This window comes from Carcharodon carcharias, chromosome 22, assembly GCF_017639515.1.
Source record: "Carcharodon carcharias isolate sCarCar2 chromosome 22, sCarCar2.pri, whole genome shotgun sequence".
In the NCBI taxonomy this organism is placed as follows: Eukaryota; Metazoa; Chordata; class Chondrichthyes; order Lamniformes; family Lamnidae; genus Carcharodon; species Carcharodon carcharias.
In genome coordinates, this window is record NC_054488.1 from 39,888,376 (window position 1) to 39,906,161 (window position 17,786).

At 40.5% G+C, this 17,786-nt stretch overlaps 1 protein-coding gene across 4 annotated transcripts in view; it reads left to right on the top strand.

The window, feature by feature from the left end:
- The first annotated feature begins 4,980 nt into the window (after nt 1–4,980).
- LOC121293638 (casein kinase I) overlaps nt 4,981–17,786 on the top strand; it is a 53,365-nt gene continuing 40,559 nt past the window's right edge. For all 4 annotated transcript variants that reach the window (XM_041216801.1, XM_041216799.1, XM_041216800.1 and 1 more), the window contains exon 1: nt 4,981–5,380. In XM_041216801.1, the coding sequence (XP_041072735.1) occupies nt 5,305–5,380 (76 nt within the window). In that variant the 5' untranslated portion in view covers nt 4,981–5,304. The remainder of the gene's footprint in view (nt 5,381–17,786) is intronic.

A 17,786-nucleotide genomic window follows, 5' to 3' on the forward strand; every position in this document is an offset into this window, starting at 1 on the left:
CCCAGGTTGTAAAATTCTAAGAGGAATATAGATGTAAGCAGATTATTTCAGTTGAAAGCAAGCACAGTATTAGAAGACATGAGTATAGCATTAATAAATCTGAAGCGAGACCTCCGGTGAAAAAGAATTGTTTTCCCACAGTGCAGTGCATTTGTGGACTGACTCAACTGAGGCAGTCAATGCTGTGCTTGCACCTATAAAAGAGCTGGATGATTACCTGCTTTGGAATGGAATGGAACGTAGGGTTATAGTAATAAATAGATATAGTTTAATACTAAGAAGGCAACTGATCAAGGCTGCTTAATGTGGTTTCAACGGTTAGGTGGATTTTCTTAAGTTTTGTTCAATTAACTTAAAGAAACTGAGCTGTGAAGAAACTTCAGTTACCTTCAACTGGGAGAATTCTTTGATAGAGTAAGAAGTATAGTCTGACTCTAAGATCATAAGATCATAGGATCATAAGAAATAGGAGCAGGAGTGGACCATTTGGTCCTTCAAGCCTATTCCACCATTCAATAAGATTGTGGCCCTAACTCCATTTTCCTGCCTGCCCTGCATGACCCGTGACTCAAAAATCTATCTAACCCAGTCTTGAATACATTCAATGACCCAGTCTCCACTGCTCTCTATGGAAGAGAATTCCAAAGACTAGCGGCCCTCTAAGAGAAGAAATTCCTTCTCATCTCTGCCTTAAATGGGAGACCCCCTAATGTTAAACTGTGCCCTCTAGTTCTAGATTCCCCATGACAGGAAAAATTCCTCTCAGCATCTATTCTGTCAAGCTCCCTCAGAATCTTGTATATTTCAGTAAGATCGCTTATCATTCTTTTTTTCAATTGTTTCACAGGATGTGAGTGCTGCTAGCTAGGCCAGCATTTATTGCCCATTCCTAATGGCCCTTAAGTAGGTGGTGGTGAGCCACTTCTTGAACTGCTGCAGTGCATGTAGTGTAGGAACCCCCATAGTGCTGTTAGGAAGGGAGTTCCAGGATTTTGACCAAGCGACACTGAAGGAACAGCAGTATAGTTCCAAGTTGGGATGGTGCATGGCTTGGAGGGTAATTTCCAGGTGGTGGTCTTCCCATGCATCTGCTGCCCTTATCCTTCTAGATGATAGTGGTCATGGGTTTGGGAGGTGCTGTCGAAGGAGCCTTGGTGAGTTGCTGCAGTGTATCTTGTAGATGGTACACACTGCTGCCACAGTGCATCGATGGTGGAGAGATTGAATGTTGAATGTGGTGATGGGGTGCCCATCAAGCAGATTGCTTTGTCCTGGATGGTGTCAAGCTTTTTGAGTGCTGTTGGAGCTGCACTTATCCAGGCAAATATAGATGGTGGACATGCTTTGGGGTGTCAGGAGGTGAGTTACTTGCTACAGAATTCCTAGCCTCTGACCTGCTCTTGTAGCCACCATATTTATTTGGCTGGTCCAGTTCAGTTCCTGGTCAATGGTAATCTCCAAGATATTGAAGTGGGGGATTCAACAATGGTAATGCTGTTGAATCTCATGTGGGGATGGTTGGGTTATCTCTTGTTGGAGATGGTCATTGTCTGACACTTGTGTGGCATGAATGTTACTTGCCACTTATCAGCCCAAGCCTGAATGTTGTCCAGGTCTTGTTTCAGTATCTCAGGAGTCGCAAATGGTGCTGAACATTATGCAATCATCAGCAAACATCCTTATTTCTGACCTTATAATGGAAGGAAGGTCATAGATGAAGTAGCTGAAGATAGTTGGCCTAGGACACTACCCTGAGGAATTCCTGCAGTCATGTCCTGGGATTGAGATGACTGACCTCCAACAACAACAACCATTTTCCTTTCTGCCAGGTATGACTCTAACCAGTGGAGAGTTTCACCCTGATTCCCACTGACTCCTGTTTTGCTAGAGCTCCTTGATGCCACACACGGTCAAATGCTGATGTCAAAGGCTGTCATTCTCACCTCACCTTTTGAATTCAGTACTGTTGTCCATGTTTGGTCTGAGCTGTAATGATTTTAGGAGCTGAGTGGCCCTGGTGGAACCCAAACTGAGCATCAGTGTGCAGGTTATTGCTGAGTAAGTGCCACTTGGTAGCAGTGTTGATGACCCCTTTCATCACTTTGTTAATGAGCGAGAGTAGACTAATGGGGTGGTAATTGGCCTGCTTTTTGTGTATAGGACATACTTGGGCAATTTTCCACATTTCTGGGTAGATGCCAGAATTGTAGCTGTACTGGAACAGCTTGGCTAGGGGCATGGCTAGTTCTGGAGCATGGGTTTTCAATCCTATTGCCGGAATGCTGTCAGGTCCCATAGCAGTATCCGGTTCCTTCAGCCATTTCTTGATACCACATGGAGTGAATTGAATGATGCTGGGGTCCACAGGAGGCTGAGATGGATCATCCACTCTGCACTTCAGGCTGAAGATGGTTGCAAATACTTCAATCTTGTCTTTCACACTGATGTCCTGGGCTACCCCGATCCTTAGGGCTGGGTTATTTGTGGAGCCTCCTCCTCTGATTAGTTGTTTAATTGTTCACCACCATTCATAACTGGATGTGGCAGGACTGCAGAGCTTAGATCAGACCTGTTTATTGTGGGATCTGCCTATTGAATGCTGCTTCTGCTATTTGGCTTAAAGTAGTCGCGTGTTGCAGCTTCACCAGGTCGACGCCTCATTTTTTGGTAGGCCTGGTGCTGCTCCTGGCATGCCCTCCTGCACTAGGTAGAGTGGGTAGAGTGGGGGATATGCCGGGCCAAGAGGCTACAGATTATGATGGTATGCAATTGTGCTGTTGCTGATGGCCCACATCCCCTCTTGGATGCCAGTTTTGAGTTTCTAGATCTGTTTGAAATCTATCCCATTTCATATGGTGGTAGTGCCACACAACACGATGGGACTTCATCTCCACAAGGACTATGAGGTGATCACTCCTACCAATACCATAACAGATAGATTGGTGAGGATTATGTCAAGAAAGTTTTCCTCTGTTGTTGGTTCCCTCACCACCTGCTGCACACCCAGTTGAGCAGCTATGTCCTTTAGGTCTCCGCCAGTTTCATCAGTCATGGTACTATCGAGCCACTCTTGGTGATGGACATTGAAGTCCCCCACCCAGAGTACATCCTGTGCCTTTGCCACCCTCAGTGCTTCATCCAAGTGATGTTTGACTTGAAGGAGTATTGATTCATCAGCTGAGGCGGCAGCGGTAGGTGGTAACCTGCAGCATCCCATGTTTGACCTGATGTCATGAGACTTCATGGCGTCCAGAGTCGATTTTGAGGACACCCAGGCCAACTCCTTCCCAACTATATACCAATGTTCTGCCACATCTAGTGGGTCTGTCCTGTCAGTGGGATCAGGAATGGTGATGGTGATGTCTGGGACATTGTCTGTAGGTTATAATTCCATGAGTATGACTATGTCAGGCTATGGCTTGACTAGTCCATGGACAGCTCTCCCAATTTTGGCAGGGTCCCCCAGATGTTAGTAAGGAGGAATTTGCAGGGTTGGGTTTGCTATTGTCATTGCTGGTGCCTGGGTTGAAGCTGGGCTGTCTGTCCAGTTTCATCCCTTCTGGATTTCTCAGTGGCTTGATACAATTGAGTGCCTTGCCATGCCATTTCAGAGGGCATTTAAGAGGGAGCCACATTACTATGAGTGTGGAGTCACATGTTGGCCAGACCAGGTAAGGATGGCAGATGGCCTTCCCTAAAGGGCATTAGTGAATCAGGTGGGTTTTTATGACAATTGACAATGGTTTCTGTAGAGTATTGGTTTAATGATTATGTTAATGAGGCCATGATGATACTAATGCTGTGAGAATGACATCATTAGTCAGCTGACCAGGAGGGTCCAAGAGAGCTAGATACAGAACTGTCTATGCCCTGAATACCATGTGCTTACCTTAAGGTCTTTATAAATAGTTCTTTATAAATTCTTTGAAGTTGAACTATACCAACCATTCAAGTTACAGTAAGGCTAAAAAAGCATGGGTAACAATGAAACCTCAGTAAAGCCCGACAATAACATTGAAATGATTTCATGGTCACTCTTACTAAGACTTGCTTTTAACTCCAGATTTATTAATTCAAATTCCATGAACTGCTGTGGTAGGATTTGAACCCACATCCCCAGAGCATAGGTCTCTTAATTGTGAGTCTAATGACATTACTGCCATGCCCTGCCACTCCACACCACCTCCTTCACCCCCCATGAACTCCAATGAATATAGGCCCAACATTTCTTCATAAGACAAACCCCTTCGTCCCAAAAATCAGCCTAGTGAGCCTTCTCTGAACTGCTTCCAATACAATACTGAAACTGTACACGGTACTCTAGGTGCCATCTCACCAATGCTCTGCACAGTTGTAGCAAGGCTTCCCTACTTTTATATTCATCCCTGCAATAAAGGCCAACGTTCCATTTACATTCCTAATTACTCGCTATACCTGCATACTAACTTTTTCATATACAAGGACTCATTGATAAAGCAGAAAGGCATGGCTAATTCTTATACCAAATTCTCTTATGTCCTTATGATAGTAGGTTCTAAAATTGTTGCGCAGTTGTATGATTCCTTTCATGGCATGCAGGTCACGAGTCTATGTACGGGTGCAGAATAAAATTCACATTGGAAATATACAAAAGGTCAAAATTGTGCAAAAGGTTGTTTTTCTATCTGTTAGATAATCACTTCTACCTTTTTATACCATTGGACAAAATGTATCTAAAACTTTAATATTTACATCTGCTTTGCCAAGGCAATAGCTTTGTGACAATGCAAGGGCCAATTATCTGTCATTGGTAACTTCACTCACCTGAAAACTATTGCCTGTTAATGCTGGGCAGTGAGGCATAGTGATCATTTATTTCTTTTATATATATATTTATACACTATCTATATAATGCCCACTCTGCATTTGTAACATCTGAGCGAGATTATATATGACGTCACTGGTGTGCGCTCCTCCCTGTCCAGTGACGTCAGACAGCGGATGTGACGTCAGACTGTTAACTCAGTCCGGCAATGGCGAAGTAGAGCCAAGGAAGGAGAGGGAGAGATAGTGACTAGAATCCGATGCAATCCTGCGTACAGGTGGCCAAAATGACAATAAAATTTGGTGGAGCATAATCTACAGCGTTTAGCGTGTCGTTTGGTGCAGATATTGTCGGGGTGCATTTGGAAAGAAGCGAGAAAAGTGTTGGTGAAAATCCTTCTGTGAGAAAGGCTGAGACAGACAGAGAGAGAAACATAGAGTTTCCCTGAGTAACCGGGTTAAAATCAAACTCATTCAGTGGGCACCAGGCGAAACCCCACCATGGAACTGAGAGTGGGAAACAGGTACCGACTCGGCAGGAAAATCGGCAGCGGGTCCTTCGGAGACATTTACCTGGGTAAGAACTGAAAGTGGATATTGGGAGCAAAATAAGAGAGAATAGTACTCCTTAATAATAGCACGGCTAAAAACAGTGTATGTAATATATGCAGTCCTGTGTCACTGGCCCACGAGAGAAAGAACATGGTAATAGTTAAGAAAGAAAAACTGTCATTCACGTAGTCGTTCTTCATATCCACATATCTGCTCCTGGGAAGATTATGATTCCCTGGGATCATATATAGAAAGAGCTGACTATTAGATAATGTCCAGGGTTCATTTCACCAGAACAGATGGACTGTTCCATCAATCAAAGGATAGAATATCAGTCATATATTTCAACCGAGCAACAAAGAAATCACTAAAGGAGAGCATAACAAGCATAGCTGCTTTTTTTAAAAAAAAAAGCCCAGCAGATCTATGAAGTAATACTCCTGGGAATACAAGCTGTGGGAATTTGAGAGGAAGAGGTTGAAATCTTTTAGATGTCCTAGTATTGTGGATGTAAAGCAGAAATCCATTGCCAAATGGCGTGATAGTGCTGTTTTCTAAAGGAGCGTTTCAAAGTAATTGTTTTGTTTGTGTAAAAGTAGTGGATTATGGGAGGACCAAAAATAGTCAGATTTGTTTCCTGGTAAAAATCATGCAGCAAGAGCCAGGAGTATCAAATAATTTTATACATGCAAGAATGATTGCAGTTTGGCTGAGGTCAGAGAATGTAATTAATCTAAAAACCTGTTTCTGAATAGGCTATTCATGATGTGAACATCTAGGGGCTATTACCTGGGCACATAGCAGTGGAACAGTTTGTAACTGAGTTTATGCTGCTGCAGGTTTCACATATTGGGACAACCAGTGTTATCTTGAAATGCCCACAATTAGCATAGCTTTTCTACAGTGTAGACCTTTCATTTCCAAAATCTCATCCTTTCAGTGTCAGCATCTGCAGCAGACCTGGAGTTAACTCCTTGTCCAGGTATTTCTTGGAGATCAATTAAATAACACTGGGAGTAATACACAAATGCATGGAGAACTTTTGTTGTAAGATTTGATTGAAAATCATAGATGTCTGATTCCTGCTTGGATCGTGTTGACCTCTATTTATCTGAGTGCACATGCAGTGCTATAGCACTGGAGTAGAACATAGCAAAAGTTAAACATGAGAGTAAGAAAGGCAGACATAATCTAATTGCAGTTCTTTTTATCGCAGCATTTTTATGTTTAAAATAGTGGCTTGCTGCAGTATTGGAGAGCCTAACCTTTTGTGTTGAAGTGATCAGCTGTGTCTTGCCAAACTGATATCTGATAGGCCATTCATAATAATTAAAACAATTGCTTCAGATCTCGTCAGGCAAGGAACCAGAAATTAACATCTGACAACAAGTGTAATCGAACAACAATTATATATGTTCAACAATAACAAAAACATTACTTAAGTCAGTGTTTTATCAATTGCTATTCTATAATGAATGTTGGCTCTTAAGCACAATGCAGTTTGCAGATTTCAAAATTGGCAGAATTTCTATCAGCCTTTAGGGGGAAAACAAATTTGTCATAGGTTTTAAATATTCTAAAATTGAGAAACTTGTTGATGTAAATAGCCTTCCCCTCACATGATGCTGTTCCCAATTGCAGCCTTGACTTTGCTGGCACAGCTTTAATGTAAATGCATTGATTGTATTGTCTCTTAAAGAACCTCAGGTTTGGTCATTTTCCAGAGCTTCTCTGAAGGCAGCAATGCCCCTGCAAGCTCTTCTGATAGATTGTGACTTTTGAAGCACTTTGTCCCTGGTTTTTCTATTGCTGTCAGTATTCTGAAAGCTGCCCTGTATTGTAAATGGGAGAGGGTGTGTGGGTGAAGATTGCAGAACAGCATATTTCTATTTTGTCTCTGATTTTCTTCTGTAGCACTGTATGTCTCCTTCTGAATTCACATTGAAACCATTTCCAAATTTTGGCTGGTTCCTGTTTATGAACAGTGGTTAAGGTTTGCATTGTATTTTGGAAATGAATCATGTACTACACATTTGTGCCCCTGGGTCAATGAGTGTTTGGTGAACAGACTCTAGATTATGTTGCAGAACCCATTTTCCTGAAATAATAGCAGTGGAGAGCTCTGATATACGTACATTTCATTATAGTCATATTTGGGGATGTCTGATGCACTGTTTACTCATTGTTAAAGGTTTTCTGTTTAGTAATCTGAAGTCTGATTACGATCATGTTTACTATGGTTCTTTGATAATGTATTTTGTCACTTTTCTCCCCATCTACTTCCTTTGCATAAGTAACATGTATTAGGCATTTATCCTCACATGGCCATGTGAACAAATTCTACAATCTTAGTCTTTGTGGGGAAAAAGTCTCCACCTGCTTAAATGGCAGCCCTAAATCATTCCTAAATTTCTTCCTTCCCCTCAAAATCCAGAATAGAATTCCTTGGTGAAATTGTGTCTCCCCTTTTACAGGATACACTTTAAAATCGTTGTTTTAGGAATCAATTTTCAATATGTTCTTGGTTAGATTCTCCTTTTTTCTTGTGCCTTGTCTGTCACTCCCCCCTCCCCCTAAAGGCCTTGATTCCTTTGTTTCTTTGTCCTGAAGCTGTATTGTGTAATTTGTTTTATAAAACACTGTTCAGATGGCTTTAAATGACTTGCAAGAACTACAGTTTTTGGACAAAAAATCTTTATAAAATCTGGTTAGTCTTCCGTTTGATTTCTAACTGAGAACTTATATCAAGGTGCTTTAGTGTTTTGTTTTTCAATTTTCTTCTCAATTTTCCTCATTGTTTTCAAGAAAAATGTTGCATTTGATAAATTGACCTCAAAAGCAGAAGTACCCCACGAGTTCTATTTAAACTCTGAACTCAGTCCAGCTGATGCTGCAGCACTTTGTAAAACCATTTGAATGTTGACTGACAGTCTGTACCAGCTGGTCGTTAATGGATTTTATTCCCATCTTACAAAAATTATACGTTCTTCAGATTAAATGTTTCTTCTATCTGCAATAAATAAAGTGATAGGCAGCTTAAGTACAAAAAGCAGTGTGTGTAAGCTTTTTTCATTGTTTTTGGTTGTGGCGTCATGCAAAAGAAGGGCTAGTGACCATCTGCAGTGTTCAGACAGGGCAGGAAAAGGACCACCTTGATGCTTGAAAGCTGTCATGCGTGACCTTTAAGCAAAATTGATCTTCTAAAATATGTGCTTAAGTAGGGATGTGATGAAGTTTTGATGCATTTATTTAGGAAAATCAATGGAATTGATCACAGCCTATCTGAGCTTGGGTCTCTGCTAGGATATAGGGGGATTTTTTCAAACAGACTTGCGCCTATTTAGCACCACTGATCGGTTTTTGGTGCAAACCACTGTGAAAGTCAGAGGACTCGATTGTTACTGTCATATACCTCATCTGGGTAGGATTGCCTTCTCATATTAACCTTGGAACTTGAATTTATTTCAGTTACCAGGTGCTTTGCCACAACCATTTGGCATAACTCCAATGGTTCAAGAGGCAAAGCTGTGGCAGATGGCCTCCCTTTGTTGTTTTACCAGTATATGAATTTTGCATCCCTAATTTTGCATTGGAGTTTGATGTTTCCTCTACTGTCGTAATTGTGGGGTTATTAGACTCCAGTCTGCCAGTATCTAAATTGTAAAATTCTCGTCGTTATCTTTGTGGACTTGTCCCTCACTAATCTGTAACCTCTCATAACCCTCAGAATTTTCCGTTGGGCCAATTGTAGCCTTTTGTAAAATGTCAGCTGAAAAGACTGTAGCTTCAGTTTAAAGAGGATTCAGAATGGAATGATCTGAAATAGAAATCAGAAAAATTATTTCCTGGGAGCAACTCAGCTAGTACAGCAAATGTGGAAGAAGATGCTACTTTGAAACATTGAGTTTTCAGTTCATCAGATTGTTTGCCCCATGAAGCTGCAGCATGAAATGTTCAAGTGTGCTTGTTTGTACTTTGAGCTGGATGTTTGTTCTTGGAGGGGATGTGTTTTGATTGACACCTTCAAATTCCCTGATTTACTTTCTGGAGAGCAATAGTGTGTGAAGCTGGCTCTCGTATGTCCACTGAAGTCATTTAACACAAGACACAATGCAAGATTCAGTATTAGGGAAATGCGTCTATCATTCAGAGTCCTTTTGTGGCTGGAAACAGCAAAGCTTCCCCTGAAACTGCAACACTTAAACACTTTCTTAAGATGTATGCTGCACTAAAAATAGATTGCAGCTCTGATTAGGAAGAGCAAGAAGTGTCATTGTTTTATCTTTTTTTATATTTCATGCAAATAAGGAGTGTTTATTTATCTCCCAACAAAGTTCCCTTATTGAATAAATGTAAAGGCAACTCCTCCAAGTGTCTTATGGGTAGCTTCCATTTGTACAATCAGCAACCAAAAAGATTGTCAGCTGTAAGCTGATATGAAGTATTGAAGCTTTTAAAGGCTGTAAAGAGTTCTAAAGGATTTCTATGCTAATGGCAACTTCATGTTTGCAGTATGACACCATCTGGGCACCTGTCATGAAAGTATAATAATTCTCATATTATTGTGATTTATTGTAAAAGTAGGTTGATAGTGGGATTTGGATAGTTCCTGTGTGTGTGTGTGTGTGTGTGTGTGTGTGTGTGTGTGATTTAATTGAATTGGAGACAGCTGGTCATCAAAAGGAAGCTAGGCTTGAAATGCTAAATATGTAAACATGGCTGAAGTTCTAAAATGTGGAGTGAGGAGAATTTGAATTTTTAGATAATCCAGGGTAGTTTGAATTTCGAAGAAATGGTAGGATGTTCAACCTAGTCAGAGAAGCTAGGCCAAGCAGTGTGTTTATTTTTCCCCAAAGGTTACTGATAGTATTTGCACCATGAAAAGATTTATATTATGAGAAAAGTAAAGTTCCAAAGACATATGGGAACAATGGAATTTGCATTAAAGGGAAGATACATGTATAAAAGGAAATGAGGCTGTGTGTCAGGAAAGGCATTGCAAGATCTTCTAGAAGTGTAAAGAGCCTCCAATATTTGTGCATTAAGCTGCTATCCGCAGAAACCGACGCTGGGAAAAGGCACTTTAAATACTGCTGTCCAGAGTTGCCCGGATCTGTTTAAATTTTTTTTTTTACTGTTGTCTTAACAGGGTGTAACTGGAAGTCAAATTAATTAGGGGTTTTAGGAGTTGTTATAGTAGCAATTTGTAGACCTATGTATGTACTTGAATTTTTTTCTTTTGTTAATAAATATTTAGTTTAGTTTTGTAAAAAAAAATCTCAAGTCTTGGTGGACTTATTACTACCGAATTCAGGGCACGCATCTCAAAATAAAATACAAATTGCAAAATTGTTGTGATTGCATAATCGAGTTTCCCTCGTGGATTTGATCCGCTTGGCACATATCATCTGCCACATCATAACAGCACCGAGTTACTCTAGAACCATTACACACTCTTGCTCTGTGAACTCTCTACCATAGATGTCAGCAGATAGAAGCCTCAAGAAATCCCCCAAAAATGGGCTGACTTGTACCCAGAGTATAAAAGTGAGCTGCTGGTGTGGGTGGTCGCCATTTTGAAATATGAGAAAGGCCACTGGTAATTCATATTAGATCAAAGTGACATGGTTTATTGAATAAAGTAACTATACAAAGAAACTTGTAGCCATAATCAAAATGTTTTCTAACCCATTATATTCATAATTCAGATATCTTTGGCATCCGATCCAATGCATCTAATTACATAATCATAGCCATCCCACTCTACAATAGATTTGGCTTTCAGTTTCAGAATCATCCCTCCACAACCATCCCTGCTGATCTGACATAATGGCTACTCGTGTTTTAGCAGTTCCCTGATAAATCACCGGAAACTGATAATTTTGCCATTGAGGTCTTTTGGTAGTTTCTGAACAGTCTTGGTCCTCTACAACACCATAAAATGGCTACACTGACTAGCTGTTGTCTTGAAATCTTTGCTGAGCTTGGGGTTTGGTTTGACCCACTTAAGTTTGTGTATACACATTGCATTTCTAGTGACGATATAACCATTCTGATGATTTCTGAGGACCCATTCGATACATGCTTCTCAAGATCAGGCCAGTGGTTGGTCCCTGTTCTCATGGCGCACTTGGTTTTGGGCATCATCTTCAGGGCAGATTCCTTCCTCCGTTCTCACACCAGTATTTCACTAATACGAAATTCCCTGGCTGCAGCAGTTATTTGATGAGTTGGCAAATGTTACAACTTTTTGGTCAAAACCCGCTTCATACTTTATTCATTTTGTTGGAAGCCTCTTCGTTGTCCACCACACAGGGCTTGTTCTGTGCGGGCATTCCTTAAAATCCCATGCATCTTCACAACACTGCGCATTTTGCCTGTATGATTTCTTTGCACCCAGTTATAAGGTACCAGTACATAAAATCATCATTCGTGGGGTGAATAATTAAGGCTGACTGCTAATGTGAGTACAGCATGTTGTGGCTGAAAAAGGGAGTTGACTCATACCGTGAGTATATGCAAAAACAATTTTTGCTGCCAGTAAAATGGGGTTGTCTTATACACTGGGTTGACTCTCAGCTGTTATCTATGGTATTCATAAAATTTCACTGATGAAATGCTGCAAGTCGACTTGGTTGTCCTGGAGTCTGGAAGCACAAGGTATAAGAATCTAATGGTTAAACAGGAGGGTAAATAGTACATGCCATTCTGGTTTTTTTGATGACTGTCTGACTTAATTAACAGTAACCCTTACACTTGATCCCCTGTTCAAACATATGTTTCATCTGCTCGCTTTTAGAATGTCATGATAGTAAAATGTAAAACTGTTTCTTAAAAGCAGTGTTCTGTTGGCATGCATAGTTTTAAAATGTGGGATGTAGCTGTTAAGAAATAAACAATTGTAAGTTAGTTACAACATTTTCAGTTTTGTGTTTTGCTGACGTAGGAATTGACAACTGGTGAATGTTTTTTTCAGTTGTGTTCTTGCACAATACCCAGTTTGTATTGGAACAGGAAATTAAACAATTAACTTCAACTTGCTGTCTTTTAAGACACCAGCGAGAAGAAAAATGTGAAGCATATTTGTCATCAAATGGACCTCAAATAACTGAATAAATATGTGAAGCATATTTGTCATCAATTAAGGAATGTTTGTTTATCTCCTAACAAAGTTCCCTTATTGAATAAATGTAAAGGCAACTCCTCCAAGTGTCTATGGGTGGTTTCCATTTGTACAAGCAGCAACCAAAAAGATTGTCAGGTGTAAGCTGATATAAAGTATTGAAGCTTTTAAAGGCTGTAAAGAGTTCTAAAGGATTTCTATGCTAATGACCTCAATAGGAAGATTGTGTGCAGTTCATTCAAAGCATTAAATACAAGTATGTTGTGGAACATCCTAATTCTAGACATTAAAAAACTACTGTTCGAAGCCACTCTTAATAGAACTTCTTAAAGGAAATTTGTGTTGAAAATTAAACGTGGAGTGTCTGAATGTAACCCATTAGTAAATTATGGACAATCTTGCTCATGAGCTGAAAAGGGAAAGTGAGACCAAGCCGTTCCCTGCCAAAAGGGGTGAGCCAGTGACTTGGTCCCATGTCACGTATCAAAGTTCTTCAGCTGTTTGGTTGATGTGTTGTCTTTTGGGAGTGGGGGAGAAGAAAGTGACTGAATTTTTATCTACTTCCCCTGAAGGACTAGCAGAGATTGGAGTTTGTGTTAGTGATGCTGTGTTTTACTATCCCCTGCAATTGTACTTGAATAACCTGGGATACCACATTGTCCCAATTCCCCCTCCAAACATTTAGAAAGTTGTACTAGTTGAAATAGGATCACAGTGCTTGCAGTAAGACATCACAAGGGAATTGATTTATCAAATACCTTTTGGAAAATGCTTTCTACTCAGCCTTTAAGTGTTTTTTGGAGAGCCAGGCATTAATTTAAGTGGACTTAAATTGATGAAAAACAACAACTAGCATGCACAGGAGCAGAAAGCCTTGACTTCTATATTGACCAACATTGTGTGTGCTGTTGTATGTATATAATCAAAAGACTTGCATTTGTAAAGCACTTTTCACGATCACTGAACATCTCAAAAGTGCTTTGAAGTATCAGCCAATGAAGTATTTTTGAAATGTAGTAACTTGTAATGTAGGAAACCAGGCAACCAATTTGTGTGCAGCAAGCTCCCACAAATAGCAATATGTTAAAGATCAGAGAATTTCTTTTTATGATGTTTGAAGTTAAATATTGACCAGGACACCAGGGATTTTCTTCACTTTTCTTCGAAATAGTGTAATAGGATCTTTTGCATCCATCTGAGAAGACAAATGGGACTCAGTTTAATGTCTTATCTGAAAGATAGCATGTCCAGCAGTGCTTCAGTGCTGCATTGGAGTGTCAGCCCTGATTTTTGTGCTTAAGCTGTGGAGTGGGGCTTCCTGGAATTTTGACTCCGAGGCGTGAGTTCTACCAACTGAGTCGCAGCTGACACAAGTATGATTATCATGTCTTTTTCTTGCTTGCTACTGTCATGCATTTCTAGAGAATATTCCTGGCTCCAGAGAAGATTTGTTTGCACTGTTAGAATCTGCTGCATCACAGCGTGGAAAAATGTAGACCCTGACCTCCAGAGCTAAGTTCAGCATTAAACTAAAGCATTTCAGAGAGGTGACTGAAAGGAAGACCTCTGCATAATCCTGTATATTTTATGCAAATCACAATGAACCTTTACTAAATAGCGTTGTCAGAGACATGGGAGAAATAATTTGCCCTTTGCCTTAACCAAAGATGATGTTGGGAGGTGGGGTAAATGAGAAAGAATAAGGAAGATGACTTGATTTATGTATTGATCTATACATTCAGAAAGGAACAGCACGAGTCACTTGATTGTTTCAAAAACAACATATATATTATTTTTTAATCATTCCCTCAAAATTACAATGGCTTACAGGAGACCAAATAACTAATTTTTTAAAATATAAAATCACTAGACAACTGAACTGTAAAACATTGCAAAAGAGAGACTATAAATATACAACAATTTCAGAGATAATTCTTGCTCCCTCACAATGGGATACATAATGTGCTGATGTCATCCATATTCTGTCATATTATATTACAACCCTCAACCTGGTTGTAATTTATTTTGGATAGTCACTGGCAGTAAGCTGCACTTCTTCCCACTGATGTAGATGTAATCTGGCCTCTCCATTTGCTTTTGGAGGCTGGCACTTGGGACTCAGTTCTGCAATTTTTATTTCACAGTGATTTGCAAAATCAATGCAGCCTCCTTAATGGATCTTCATTTTCCTCTGAATCACCCTTGGAATCTTGGCTGTCAGTTTCAATTTCCAACATAGTCCACTTGTTTTTAAACACCCGTGAAGTTCTCCACAGAATCAATTTTTAAAAAAGATTTTGGAACTGCCTTTTCAGGAGGACTCAACAGTTCATTTAAAAGTGGCTGCGATTGGGGAATGAAAGTGGGAAACCAATTGCCAACTGTGATACTTCAGTAAATATCAAAAATCGAGGAACAAATGGCATTCAGTAATCTGTTTGAGTAGTGTCAATAATACTTAAATTTAATTCAAGTTATAAAATATCACTACATGGTTTTATTTTTCAGCTAGATTAAAAACTGCCTTAAAAACTTTCCCTTCCTAAAGTGTTGCTGATTAATTCTCAGGACAACAAACTTAAGGCATTATACCATCTGTTTTCTGTGTGCAAGCTAGGAGTGAAGTGAAATTAGCAGCTCTAAGCTGGAGTTTTATATAAATCAACTTATCTTTGGTATATGCATTTTTATAATCAAATTTAAACATTTTGAATTTTTCTGATCAATTAGAGTCATTCTAACGCCATGCAAGTCCTTGGGTCCTGATGTACTTCTTCATGGGGCCTTGAAAGAGGTGGCTAGCGAGATATTTGTTGCATTGTTTTAATTTTCCAAAATTCCCTCGATTTGGGGAAGGTTCTGTTAGATTGGAATATAGTGAATGTAACTCCTTTATTCAAAAAGGGAAGGAGACAGAAAACAGGAAACTGCAGGCCAGTTAGCTTAATGTCTGTCTTAGGGAAAATGTTAGAAGCTATTATTAAAGACATTATAGCAGGGCACTTAGAAAAATTCAAGATAATCAGGTAGTGTCAACATGGTTTTAGTGAGGGGGAAATTGTGTTTAATCAATTTATTGGAGTTCTTTGAAGAAGTAACATACGCTGTGGATAAAGGAGAACCCGTGGATGTACTGTACTTAGATTTCCAGAAGGCAATTGATAAGGTGCCACATCAAAGGTGACATATTGGCATGGATAGAAGATTGTCTAGCTAACCGGGAGTAGGCATAAATAGGACATTTTCTGGTTGGCAAGATGTAATGAGTGATGTGCTACAAGGAACAATGCTGGGCAACTTAGAATTCATACCTAGCAGAAAAAATCATTGTGATTGCTGGGAGCCAATCCTCTCAGCCCCTTGACATTGCTGCAGGAGTTCCTCATGATAGTGTCCTAGGCCCAACCATCTTCAGTTGCTTCATCAGTGACTTTCCCTCCGATATAAGGTCGACTTGGGTTTATTCGCGCTGCACAAGTTCAGGTAATGATCATCTCCAACAGGACAGAATGTAAACATCATCTCTTGACATTCAATGGCATTACCATCACCGAATTCAACTACCACTGACACCTTAAGTGTTGCCATTGACCAAAAACTGAACCAACCATTTAAATACTGTGGCTAAAAGAGCAGGAGAGGGGCTAGGAATTCTGCAGTGAGTAACTCCCCTCCTGATTCCCCAAAACCTGTCCACCATCTACGAGGCACAAGTCAAAAGTATGATGGAATACTATCCACTTGCCTTGATGAGTGCAGCACCAGCAACACTCAAGAAGGTGGACATCATCCAGGATAAGGCAGCCAGCTTGATCAGTGCTCCATCCACCACCTCAAACATTCACTCCCTCCTCCACCAGTGGACACTATTAGCACTGTATCTCATCCACAAGATGCACTGCAGCAACTTGTCATGGCTCTTTTCGACAGTATCTTCTAAACCTGCGTTCTGAACCACCTAGGAGACCAAGGGCAGTAGATGCATGGGAAGAGTCCTGTCTGCAAGTTCCCCTCCAAACCTCACACCATCCTGACTTAGAATTATGTTGCCATTCCTTCATTGTCACTGAGTCACAATCCTGGAACTCCCCTTCCAAACAGCAGTGTGTGTGCACCAGCACCACATGAATTCCAGTGGCTCGAGAAGTTGGCTCACCACTGCCTTCTTGACGGAAATTAGGGATGGTTAACAAATGCTGGCTTTGCCGGCAACATTCAGTTCCCTTAAACAATTAATTAATTTCTAAAATGGAGTTTTGATAACCACAGGTTGCTTGGATATTCAGACTATTAGGAAATAGAGAGAGTTGAAGTTATATTGACATTTGTGGGTGTTAGGAATGAGTTTTAGCTTTAATGTTTGATTTTGATTTGTATTTCTGTATCTGTGTTAACAAAAGGTCAAGTTGAGTTTTAGTTTCACTTCAAAAAGGTGCCTGCATTTCTAATAAGAGTTTACAACTGTAAGAGAAGTTAAGCAAACACAAGAGTTGAAAGACTGGGCTGTTGCCTAACAACAGGTGTCCAGAGAGGCAGGTCCTTCCCACAGATGCACACAGAAGAAACTAAAAATAGCAGTTTTTGAGTTCAGTTTTGAAGACAGCTGCCAGGCAGAAGCAGCCTAGAAGGCTCAGATAACTAGTTGCAAGCTAAAGTTGGTTGAAAGTAGCTGCCAGAGAGAGACTGGAGCAAAGAAGGCTCAGCTAGCCAGTTCCAAGCTAAAGAAGAAAGTCCCCAAGAATCCGGGGAATGGAACAGGAGAAAGTCCCAAGCAGACCTTCTAGTCAAAGGAAGGACATGAACCTGGAAAAGATCCTGTTAAGTGGTTAAGAATGAGGAGCAGAGAAAGGCTCCAAGCTTAAAGCTCTGAGCTACAGGAAGTAGAGTCAAAGCGATATAAAGGCTTGAGAAGTCAGAAGGCCCACAGTGGCAAGTGAAGATCTGTAACTCCTTGCTACGGGTATGTGAAGCAGTGGTGTACTGTTGACAGCTGAGTTGGTGAGAGTGTGCGTGTGGAAGACAGCTTGAATGCATGTGGTCACCCGGGGAGAGGAACATCAGAAGGAGAGTTCAAAACCTGGTGGTAAGCCCTTGTGGAAGACATCTGAGAGAAAGCGTCAGTTTTGGGAGAAGATTCCAAGGCGAGATTTTGGAAAGTGGAGATTGGAAAACCTCATGTGAAAAATAGAGTTCAGTGAGACTGGTTGGCTCACAGTGTAATAAGTGGAAGGGAGCTGAGGAGAAACCCATAGCATCTGTCTACCTGTCGCTTGGTTTCAGAGTGTGGTGTGTCTGACCACAGGTTGCC